Genomic DNA, 12,185 nt, shown 5'->3' with positions numbered 1-12,185 from the left:
TTCTTTATAATGAAACAATGAAGGATGGGACTCGGCTCAGGCTCACTTCTTAAATCAGCATACACTGTAATCCTCTCTTGCAGTAGCTCAGCAGGCAATAGACTGTGGGTTTGTTTTTTTACCTTCAAGACTGTTCCTGAAGAAGCCACGGCCATTGATAATGTTCAATCCCCCAGAAACCCACGTGGCAGCAGCTTTGTCCTGTCCAACCACCTTCCCCCCAGCCCTGCTCCCTCCCCGTACCTTCGTGCACTACATACAACGGGTTTTGTGTCTGCAGGTTGCAAATACAACCAGGTGAACAGTCACTTCCACTGCATCCGAGAGGGCTGCCAGTTCTCCTTCCTGCTCAAGCACCAAATGACATCCCACGCCAGAAAGCACATGAGGAGGATGCTGGGGAAGAACTTCGATCGTGTTCCCACTCAGGTAACTCCTGTTATTGGAGCTGTAGATCCACAGGCAGCGTTGGCCCCTTTGGCTGCAAAGCTGCTGCAGGGCCAGGACACTTGGACCCAGACTCTTAAGAATGTGTGTCTGCACTGGGGGGATCCTACTGGGATATGGGAGAACACCCAGAGTGGCTTTACCTCGCTGGACTTACACGATATGAGGAAAGATGATGAAGCACAGACAGCAAGGCATTGCTTAGTGTAAACAGCTTCTCCTTGTGAATTATGGGGGGAAAAATTGAGAAGGATAACACTAAAATAATCATATTTACAGCTTGCACTCTCTCCCAGCTCTCTCAGTATACACAATTGGCTTATTAAAATTAAAGTGCTTAGGATGTGGAAGAATTGAACGTGCTGGTTAAAGCAAACATTTCCTGTTGCACATAAAGAATCATTTGCTGCTTCCACCTAAGATGGGAGAAATACCAGGCTTGAAATTTCTCTTCCCTTATTGATGTGGAGTTAGCTGGGGCACTCCTGTCCTCTCTCAGGAAGTAGCAGTGATGCAGTTGCTGCTTTTCTAACATGTAACTGAGAGCAACTGGCAGAGTAGATTTATCTGTTCTCTGAATAAATGGAAGAGCCTCAGAACTGAGCTGCTGCTCCAAGGGACAGCATTCCTGCCACCTCCTGCTTGTTCTTGCTCTTCAGTTGCTTTAGCTTCCATTGACTTGGGAGATGAAACAAGCTGGCTTTATTTAAATGCCTGTGGCTGATCTGACCATAAGAACATCATCTGGTTTATGGAAAACAAAAAGGACCATCTGTAGAAGCAAGATGGAAACCCTCTTTCATTCCACAACATGGGAATGAGAGGTCCCTGTTAGTTATTAACTACTGTCAGTAAGTGAACTGTTCAAGCCTAGTGCTGTTGGATTTAATGAGTTCACAGATGCCAAGGAACTGGTGTTGCTGTTGTGGCAGCTTTGGGTCTTTACACAGAAAGCTTAGGTACAAGAATCCAACTCAGGGTTTAACAAATAGATTTGTGTTCAGTACTCTTGTAGCACATGCTGAGTTCAGACCTGAGAATTTTAGTGCATGCTGGGCAGAGAATGCTGGGTTTGACCTCCATCTCCTTTCACTGGCAGTCCTGTGTCAGTGAGAAGCAGCAGTGGTGGCCTGAGCAGTCCTGGGAGCACACAGCACTCATCCTGGTCTGGGCTCAGCCCATGGAGCAGTCCAGCAAACAAGCAAACAAGGATCAAACCACAGCCTGGGGCTCGTGGCAGAGCTGACCAGACTGCTGGGCTGCCACTGCCTCCAGTTTTTCCCATGCCATGGTGCTCTGTAGGCAGTTGGTGCAGTGTTGGGAAATACTCTGGGTACCAACCCATGACTGTCCAGACAAGGCCAGGCCGCTGAGAGCACAGCACACACGTGTGTCCCCCGTGTCTCAGCACTGACAGTCATGTTTCCAGGGTCTGACTGCAGCAGGACCTACCCAGTGAGGCAGCAATGCCAAGATTAACACCTCCTGTTTGTGAACGCCTCAGAATCCACACACCAGGAGGTGGTGCCAAGATTAACACTCCCAGCCTCTGAGCGCATCACAATTCACATACCAGGGTGCCCGTGCCAAGTTTAATGCTCTGAGCTCCCCATGCAGGAAGATTCACTCTCCCAGTGCCATGGGTTCCACTCACAAGCATGTTCCAGCCATCCCTCATGAACTGGAGAGAGATAAACGTGCAGACAGATGGTTTTGGTCTTGGCATCTCGCTTTTGGTGTGAAAGTCCCTGTCCTGTTTTCTTGCTGCAGGTTATTGGCCACACTCCAAGAAATGAGAATCTCCCCCAGGTTGGCAGCATGGCACCCAGCCCAGCCTCATCAGGAACCCCAGCTTCCTTCCAGGGACCCCCCAGCATGATGGACACGGAAACAGATGAGTACATGGATTACACTGGCTGTAGCCCTGGGGGGATCTCCTCAGAATCTTCCAACATGGACCGCAGCTGCTCCAGCACTCCAGTGGGCAACGAAAGTACATCAGCAGGTAAGGGAGAAGGGCAGGGGTGTGAAATGGGTCATCAGTTGCCTGCTCTCTTGGGAGATAAACTCATGAAGAGAGGCCAAGGGATAGCTGCACCTTAAAATATGAACTGTACCAACTTCACAGTAGTGCCTCACGCTAACCCAGCTCTCTCCAGCACTTGGGAGAAAGGTCCATCAAAATGTGCACCTCAAGCATCCAGGAACTAACAGCATATCTTTTTTGTCCCCATCAAGAGAGGTTTTTATCCTGGGTCTTGGAGTTGAGTCTATTTTAATAGTTGATTTAAAAAAAAAAAAAAAGCTGTGGGCCTGTTCTGTACTTGGCATTTCCCTTGGTACCTTTTTGTATTTCCTTGAGCAGCATCTGAAGTCAGGCACTTTCCTGTACTGGTGAGATACAGAAGGACTGTACAACAACAAATATTATCTACACAGGGGATAAAACCTACCACATCTTCAGGAAGCCACATATAAAAGCAGCTCAGAGAGCTCCCTTCCTCACACAGAAACTCTTGTTCCACTTTGTGCAGTGTTGCACAGAGGAGACCCCCATCACCCCCTCTTTTGGGAATTAAGTTCCTGCCCTTGTGTCCCGTTTGCCAGGGTAACGTGCAGCCATCTCACACTGCCCTGTGTTACAGGGTCAGCTTGTCAGGACTCAGGTGCCAGTTTGGAGTTCTGTTATCATCTCACGGTTTCAGGAATCTCTTAGCTGTCCTTCCCAGGTTAAGTGTGACACTCTGCATAGGCTGCCTCAATTTGCTTTAATTTTCCTACTTTTCTTTCCCACACCAGATGAAGGCCATCCCATGGCCCAGCCAGCCTCATGTCACTGCTGAGTCCCCACAGTGGTTGCCCCATGACATTGTGGCTCCTCCAGAGGGTTCTGTGGGCAGTGGTTCCTGGCACTCTCTCCTGTGTCAGTGGTGGCCCAAGTCACATTTCCTAGGAAATGCTCTCCAGGCAGGAGCAGCTCCACCCCCCAGATGTCAGAGAGAGCACCCTTACAGCTGGTAGTTGGAACAGGCAGGCACCACATAGGTGAACAAGGACCAGTCAATCAGGAATTCCTGCCTGAAACCCTGTGGCTCTTTCCCCATGCCATAAAACCACCCTACTTCCTGCAGAGACAACCCTTCTCTTCCTGGTGCTGTCAGTTCCTCACCTTCTGTTCCTTCTCCATTGCAGTTCTGTTTCATACATTTGTGAATGTATTTTCCATTCATCATATTGCTTCTGCTCTTGGGTTCTCATTTCAGTTCTTTTGTTTTTTGTTTTGTTTTGGTTTTTGTTTTGTTGTGTTTTTTCTTTTTTTTCCTTTTTTTTGTTCTTTTTTTTTCTGCTTTTTTTTCTCTCCACATTCTCCAGGCTGCCTGGTTCCTTCTACTGCTACTGCTGCTGCCGACGATGCCCACACTGCACCACAACCTCCACCACCATCTCTGCCTCCATCTTTCTCACAAGCCCTGCTTAGGTCTCCCCTCCCCACCCTGCCCTATCTCTTCTCTCCATCTTGTCTCTCGTACTCCCTGCTCAGTGCCACTCTGGGAGCCAGCAGAGGCATTGTCATGCCTGCCGCCAGCACCGCTGGGTTCTCGCCCATCATTGCCACTCCAACTCCAGTAAAAAGTGACGTTCCCTTAGTGCAGGATGCAGCAGGTAACACTTCTTTGCTTTCTCTCTGTGTCCTGTGCCCACCTCCTTCCCCACTCACCCTGCCCACGTTTTTTCTCTGCACCTTTGGGTCAGTAGAGCAGCCGAGGTCGCTCTGTGCCTTATCTAACGTTACCCAGGGGCCTGCCCGTGCCTGCTCCTTCTCCCTGCTCACACAGTAACCACAGCTAAAGGAACCAAAACCACAGCAAATCATTCACAGACACTCAGGTACCTGAGAGCAATTCCCACCAATTCCTAACTATGAGAAAAACCTAACAAAATCCACAGCTAAAATGCACTTTCAGCCTCTTGATAACATCAAGGAGGCCACAGAGCAAACTTTGGCTCATGTGGCATTAATGGGACTTGGGATTCTTGCTTAGATCTTCCAGGCCACCCAGCCCAGTGCCTGCCATAGTCTGCTGCACGTGTATCTTGGCAGGTCCATGTCTGAGGAGGTACCAGGTCCTGTGTTTCTGTTGATCTTGGGAGCTTCATATGTAGCCACAGCTCAGGGCCTTCCCCATGAAGTCCAGGCAGTGTCACACCATGACATCATCAGGCAGCTCGGGCTGTTTCTCACACTCACTGTTATTTATATCTGCTCTAACCAGCTGCAGAAAACACAGAGAGATTTTTTAGTTTTAAGCTGCCATGTTTCCCATGTGTGACTAAGATCAGAGATGTCTCAGGCTGGGGATTTTCATTCCAGCTGGGATTGGTTTTTAGGGTGTGTCTCAGTTTTGGCTTCTTCTCCCAACTCCCAACTCTTTTCTAGTTAATTAAGGGCATATGCTTAAAGTTCACACTTAAGAGGCTTCTGGCAGCCTACAAATGTCCCAGTCATTCTTCCTGCCAGTTTTAGTAATGTGTAAATCCGAGGTCAGTGGTTGGGACTGTGGCTGGAGGACCAACTCCCCTTGGAAGTTCACGGGTTTTTCTCATGGGACTTGGCAGGAGAAGGATCCTTGCCCTGTCCAGAGGAGTGTGTGCCAATTAACAAAATTCACAAGAAACTATATTTTTGCTTCTTTTTTAACTATTTGCATGCAACCTGAAACATCTTAACCTTGTGCTGTGCTTCCTCTAATCAAAGACTTTTAAGTTTCTTGTTTTTACCTATGTACAGTTTGGTAGTTGGAGAGACAAGCTCATGGCAAACATTTACCACTGAGATTTGCTGGGGATCACATCCACTGAGGCTTGTAATGTTCCATGGGGTGCAGGGACTGAAGGTTGGCTGGTGGCAAAGGAGGAGAGTGCCCCAAGGTGTCATCTCTCTCCATCATGCCCTTACTCCAAAACTTTGCCTGTATGAGGAAACAGAATTGCTTTTTAACTAAAGTTTTAAGCACATCTGTTTAACTGTTGTAAAAGCTGGGTAGATACATTGAGTTTTAAACAGGTACAATTTAAATTCTACTTATTTCTCATCCAGAGTCTTTCCCCAAAGATGACGTATCCCATATTCCCATCTGAAGACAGACAGTATGACCATTCACGCTAATTAATGCTAAAGGATTTGATGGTTTGGCTGTAATTTTCTAAAAATAAGGAGTTTCTCTGGACACCAGCAACTTGTCCAGGCACAAATGCACTCACACGAGTTGGCTGGGAGTGGAGAACTGGATTTTACAGTTCCAGATGTTCAGGGGGGAGCAGGGAGTAAATTGGTCCCAGATTCTGTAGTGAAGCGCCTGCCAGTCCCCAGCCTGCAGTGACACAGAGTTATCCCCAGTGTGCAGTTTGCACCAGCTCCCTTCACTCCGAGGGCTTGCCCTGGGAGCCCCAGGCTGGTGTCCTGACCTGCAGCCTGAGCACAAGTGCCATGAACAAATGGGTGTGGAGAAACCTTCTGTTGATCCTGCAGCCTCTCTAGCCTGGCCATGTGGGAGAGGAGGTTCCTGCTCCACTCCAGTGACTCGTGTCCTACAGTGCCAGGGTAACTCCGGGAGTTCCCTCAGTGGTCACCTCCTTCTTTTGAAGGGGTGTCACTGAAGGGCCAGCAGGGCAGCACTAGTATGGAATACTATTCCTGGAATACCTGTGCATCAGCCAGAAAGGGAAATAATTCTACACCAGTCAAACAGATGACTGCTCCTTCAGTCTCCCAGACAAGGATTCAAGCTGCTCTGGGTTCTCGGGCCCCAGGCACTGAGTGTCACAAATGGTGTCTCTTTTCAAGAGGATGGCAGTTTCAGCAGGAAGAGAGGCAAAAAAAAAAGAAGTATGTTTTAGTTGCAAGCTATAATTTCCAATTACACTCACGGGTCTGCACCTGGTGAGAAATTCCTGCCTCCAACCTTGTCTGTGCTGCATGTTGATACTGGAGATTGTGGTTTGATTCTGAAACTAGCAAGCAGAGAAGGAAAAAAAGTTAATAGATATAATGAGGTCGAGTCCTTGATGTCACTGTGTTCCTGGGGGACGGGAGCACTGGCCAGATGCACTGGCCCTGTGAATGAAAGGGAAGACAGATGAGGGCTCTTTATTTACTGGGGGCATCATGTGATTTTTGAGACCCAGGGGAAAGCTGCAGAACTGGTATTTTCTCTCAGAGTCCACTGGCTAGTGATGATGAGAATTAGCCCCATTGAACATCTGTCCATCTGTCTTTCTAAGTGCACTCACTGTAATATGTAGGCTCATTACAGTGAGGGATGGTGCAGTCTCCTGGCCAAAGTCCATCCTGTTTCTATAAATTCCCCCCTGTGCAGTTTTAATCAGGCATGGGATCTTCTTCACTTCCTGCCTGTCCTTGGCAATGGTAGTGGATTTCAAGAGCCTGGATAGGTGGAACAGTGCACACATCCTGGCTTTTAGCACCCTGAAACTCCTTCACCACTCCAGTGGTGAAGAACTGCAGTAACACACCTTAGTCCTTGGACTGGAACAAGCCAGCTCCTCCCTATTCAAGTCTCATTTGAGGAAAACGGGACTAGAGATTAATTAAGCAGCAGGAGAAACTGTGAGAGTATCGAATAGAGAAGCAACAGTTAGCATTTGGACAAGATCAGCTTCACCAGCTGAGGCAAGGCAGGATATACTGAAAATTGAGGAAGTGATGTCCAGCAGGCGCCAGCCAGTGCTGGATCCCGGAGCTCAGGCTCACTCAGAGCTCGAGGGATGAGCTTGCCAGGATGGCTGGGAGAGGCAGAGACCTGGCTGTCAGCAACACCGCTCTCGCTTTCTCTCCCCAGGGAACACCATCACTATGCCAACTGCCTCGGGGGCCAAAAAGCGCTTCTGGATCATCGAGGACATGTCCCCGTTTGGGAAGCGCCGCAAGACCGCGTCCTCCCGCAAGATGCTGGATGAGGGGATGATGCTGGAGGGATTCCGGCGCTACGACCTCTACGAGGACTGCAAGGACTCCAGCTGCCAGTTCTCCCTCAAGGTGACCCACTACCACTGCACGCGGGAGAACTGCGGCTACAAGTTCTGCGGCCGCACCCACATGTACAAGCACGCGCAGCACCACGACCGCGTCGACAACCTGGTGTTGGATGATTTCAAACGCTTCAAGTCTTCGCTGAGTTGTAACTTCCCAGACTGTCAGTTCTCTGGCAATAGCACACACTTCCACTGTCTGCGCTGCGGCTTCCGCTGCACTGACAGCACCAAGGTGACAGCCCACCGCAAGCACCACGGCAAGCAGGACGTCATCAGCGCCGCGGGCTTCTGCCAGTTCAGCTCCAGCGTGGACTGCGAGGTGCCCGACTGCAAGTACAAACTCAAGTGCTCCCACTTCCACTGCACCTACCCTGGCTGCAAACACACGGTGGTGGGTATGTCACAGATGGACTCGCACAAGCGCAAGCACGAGAAGCAGGAGCGAGGGGAGCTGCCTGCCATCTCCCCTGGCCCCGAGGGCCTCGCCCACTCCACCCTCGAGTATGACATCCAGAACTCTTCCATCAACCTGGACAGCTCCCTCAACCTCAGCACTGACAACAACAGCTCCCTCTTCTTCCTGCAGAACGCGGCCGGCGTGGGCCTCAACGACTCCCTGGACCTCAGCAAGAAACAGGCAGAGGCCACCGAGGGCCCGTCCCCGAGCAGAGCTGGGACCGCGGCCCAGGAGAGGGGCCCGGGGGCATCGGGCTCTGGTGATGTGGAGGACGAGGATGACTCTTCCCAAGAGGATGAAGAGGATGACGAGGAGGAGATGAATGAAGAAGAGGAGGATGACGAAGAGGAGGATGATGATGATGACGACGAGGAGGACGATGAAGAGGAAGACCTGAACACGGATTCTGAAGAATCGCTGCCTGACCCTGAAGGCCTGGCCACTAAAGAAGATGGAGAACCAGAGGAGGCTGCTTCTTCCACAGACCATGGTGATGCTTCCAGGCCACAGGGCGAGCCAGCCCTCACTCCAGCCCCAGCTCCTGCTCCTGCTCCTGCTCCTGCTCCAGCTGCTGCCCCAGCCTCCACCGCTGCTCCAGCAGCTTCTCCTTAATCCAAGAGACAACGACGGCAGTGGTTTGGTTTTGCTCTTACACAGAATTACTAAGAGGACCCTATGTGAGGCGAGAACAAAGATTGGGATGGCAAATGAAAAACAAACTCCGTGCCACACACACGAGAGAGAGGAAGGAAGGAAACCCCTGCTCCTCCCCAGGTCCCATAAGAGATCGGTTTGCAGCAGGACTGGTGCTGCCTCATCCATTCTACAGATCCCGGAACAGGGGGCAGGATGCAGCAAAAAATACCCTTTATATGGACATGAACCTTGAGGGTACCTGCTGCTCTTCCCTGCTCCCTGCATGGTGCGTGGGGCCTGTGCCCATCTGGGGACCCTTTGTTATGGGTGGGGCTCTATCCCCCCAATTTTCTTTCTGGGTTTTATTTTTCCATGTTTTCAGTTGTACGATAATAATAATAATCTCCACTTCTTGGAGGGGGGTGGGTGGGAACAACAGGTAATGAATTTTAGAGATATATATTTGTGTGTGTGTCTCTCTATATATAATGTACGCACACACACACATATATAAAATTCAAGGAATTGGTGTCACAGAGACAAGTAGCTCAGCTTTTGCCGGTGGGAAGGAGGGGTGAGGGGTGTGCTCTCTCTCCACCCCTCCCCCTTCTTTCTCCAGCATTAAATGAATGGCATCAGACAGCCAGGGTGGGAGTGGGTATTTATTGTCACATAAATGAGGACGCATTAATGAACGAGCAGGGGTGGGAACGGGACACTCCTCTGTTCTTCCAGATCCTTTTTACTGTTAATGATAATAATTTTGAATGCTATTTATATTGTAAAACTTTCTCAGTCTACACTTTCTCTGTAGGACACCTCTCCTCATCCCTGCTGCTCTGCCTGTAGGGATTTAGCTGAAGTAACCTGGGAAGAACACAGCGGGCAGTCACAGGGTCTGTCACACTGGAGGACTGGGGTTAATCCGCCATCCAGTTCCATCTCATCCCAACCCCCAGGTGCTTCCTCTCTGCTGAGGGTGAGGCGTTTTTGTGGTGCTTCAGTATCCCCATCTCAGGAGGTTGTGAGCTGCCCTGTCCCACAGGGAGCACCGTGCTCAGAGGAGCGTCCGGGCTCTGCCCCGAGCGCTGGCACCAGGACAGGAATGTCCCGTGCCCAGCCCTGTCCCCAGCCTGGCACCAGGACAGGACAGACACGGAGCCCTGGTGACTCTGGGAGAGGCCAAGGCAGCGCTGCCGAGGCAGGAGGAGGCAGGACAGGCCCGGGATCCGCGGTGGGTGTCCTGCTCGGCCCTGGGGCAGGAGGGGACGCGCCTTTCCTAACCTGGTCTGGGAACACACACTACAGGACACTGTCCCAGACTCCAGCAGCAGGTGAACCAGTGGCTGTTTGACCCCAAATCCTTGCCTGAGCCTGAGAGGGCTTGTCCACACACCAGGGCTCCAGAAGGACTAGTATGGATTAATTCTGATAATAGTTATTTCGGTGCCAGTTTTAAGTATACCAGCCTAGTCTGAGCTTTGTCCCTTTTTAAAAAAAAAAAAAACCTAATTATTTTTTTCTCATACCATGCAGGCGCCCTCTCCCCTCCTCAGCTCTACGAGCCCTTCAGCTCCAAGGGATCCCCGGGATTTGTTTTCACTCTGAACAGATAAAGGCCTCAAGAAGTTTAGGTTGCGTTGGTTTTTTGTTTGGTTTTTTTTTTTTAATTATTTCCCTAAGGAACTGGTGCAGATCAGGTCTGATTTATAAACAAGCAGCTCAGCTGTGTAAATGTGGGGACAGAATGTTCAGATAATGTTTCAAAAGGAAAGGCAAAAAAAAAAAAAAAAGTTGTACAGTATTTTTCCTGTAAAGGTTATTACTATATATAGAACAAAAGAGAAACCACCAATGCCAGGGGGACGAGGGGGGGTCACCTGCCTTCTGGATAGCCCTTAGATATGGTTAATTGTGTGCAATTTTTTTTTTCTCCTTTTTTTTTTTTTTTTTATTTTTTTCTCTCTCCTTCGATGTAGTGTTTGTTTGTAGGGGGTGGCAGGGGAGGGGGGGCCTTAACGCTGCGGTTTGAGGCTGACTTGACACTCCCAGCACTGACCGGAGCTGCACGGTTCCGAATTCTAACTTGAATTTTGTAGAGATGAAACAAATGAAAAAAAAAAAAAGAAAAAACAAAAACAAATGAAATATTGTTATTACTAGTTTGTAGTTTATTTAATTCTTTGGAGTTCTTTTCCTCTATCAGCTATTTGTGTGGCTTTTATTTTTATAGGGGTTTTTTTGTTTGTTTGTTTGTTTTTGTTTTGTTTGGTATATCCCCTGCCCTCAGCTGTGTGTTTCCTAGCACAACCTGATTCCTGAATAGAATGAAGCTCATGTTCCTGGGGCAGAGTGATGGAATGATGCCCTGGAATTTCTCAAAATGGGATGGGGCAGACAAATATTTAACTTTACCAGCATTTGCTGCAGGTTCTGTACATTTTCCCCATGTCCAATACTTAGATAGGATGGTGATGGGCTCCAGGAGGAATCCTTGGATGTAACACAAAGCCACATCTGGCAAAGCAGATGTGGTGATTTTGTACCACTGAAACACAGGATGTCTGTCAGTGACTGTGGGAGCAGCACTGAGCCCTGCCCGGTGCCAGGGCCAGCACAGGGCTCCCTTGGGCCACCCTGTCCCTGGGGACAGACGGGCCCTGTCCCTGCTGCCCGGAGCTGGGAACCTGCACTGGGACACAGCGTTTCGTATCTCACCAGACTCCAGGAGTCACTGCACAGCAGTGGGGAAAGCAGGAAAGCAGAAGTGTGTGGAGAGAGGGGGTGACCTGTCCAGCAGCTCTGCCTGGCGCTGGCCGGGACACATCCCGGGGGCAGGAGCGGGCCGGGATCCGCCGGGATGGGCCCCGTGTCACACGTCCTTCTGTGGGGCCCAACGTGCTAGAAGGGCCTGTGTTTATCTATGCACACCATTTTCTCCCCCAAGGCGCCCTTACTTCTCCCTGACATCTCGGCCCTTCTCCCAAAGTTCTATCCCCCCTTCTCCGGGAGCTGGCACAGGGAACAAGAGTTCTTTCCCCCCAGGCTGCTGCTCCAGGTGACCCCTGGGCAGGGTCAGGTGCCCTGGCAGGACAGTGGCCACCGGCCGGGCCGGCCCCAGAGCATCCTCCTCCTGCTCCTGTAACTCTTACACTGTCTCTGTTCGCAACAACAACAACAACAAGTCAACAAGGTTAAACCCGACTTTTTATTCTGCCATGTCCAGGCTTTAATTCAGCAAAACCCTTAAGCAGATGACTCTGAGCAGGCCCAGGTTTAAGCCTGAGCTTAAGTGCTTTTCTGACCCAGGGCCTCAGCAGCCCAAGGACCCGTCAGAGCAGGCGTTGGTCACTCCAAGCTCTCGTATCAGTGGGACTGTCAGTGCTGTTGAAATTATGTGCTTAAAGAATGACCAGAGAAAGAGAGGGAGATTCAACTGACTCTGTGAGGAGGGGAAAGAGGAGAGAGGAAACGGAACTGTTCTGTCCAAAACAAGATAAAAAAACCAAACAAAATAAACCTTGAGATGGACCCTCCTGATTCTGCTACCATTCACTGCTGAAGAGCAAAAAAAAAAAAAAAGAAACAAAAA

At 50.0% G+C, this 12,185-nt stretch overlaps 1 protein-coding gene across 15 annotated transcripts in view; it reads left to right on the top strand.

Annotated features, from left to right (window-relative positions):
• Positions 1–12,185, top strand: part of CASZ1 (castor zinc finger 1) — a 276,669-nt gene extending 264,484 nt beyond the window's left edge. For 14 of the 15 annotated variants that reach the window (XM_064678565.1, XM_064678558.1, XM_064678557.1 and 11 more), the window contains 4 exons: positions 281–429; positions 2,218–2,452; positions 3,820–4,110; positions 7,308–12,185. In XM_064678565.1, the coding sequence (XP_064534635.1) occupies positions 281–429; positions 2,218–2,452; positions 3,820–4,110; positions 7,308–8,569 (1,937 nt within the window). In that variant the 3' untranslated portion in view covers positions 8,570–12,185. The remainder of the gene's footprint in view (positions 1–280; positions 430–2,217; positions 2,453–3,819; positions 4,111–7,307) is intronic. The other variant, XM_064678566.1, reaches the window with a different exon arrangement.

This window comes from Pseudopipra pipra, chromosome 22 (assembly GCF_036250125.1).
Source record: "Pseudopipra pipra isolate bDixPip1 chromosome 22, bDixPip1.hap1, whole genome shotgun sequence".
NCBI lineage: Eukaryota > Metazoa > Chordata > Aves > Passeriformes > Pipridae > Pseudopipra > Pseudopipra pipra.
Note: the sequence above shows the minus strand (reverse complement) of the source record. Positions and strands in the feature narration are given on the sequence as shown.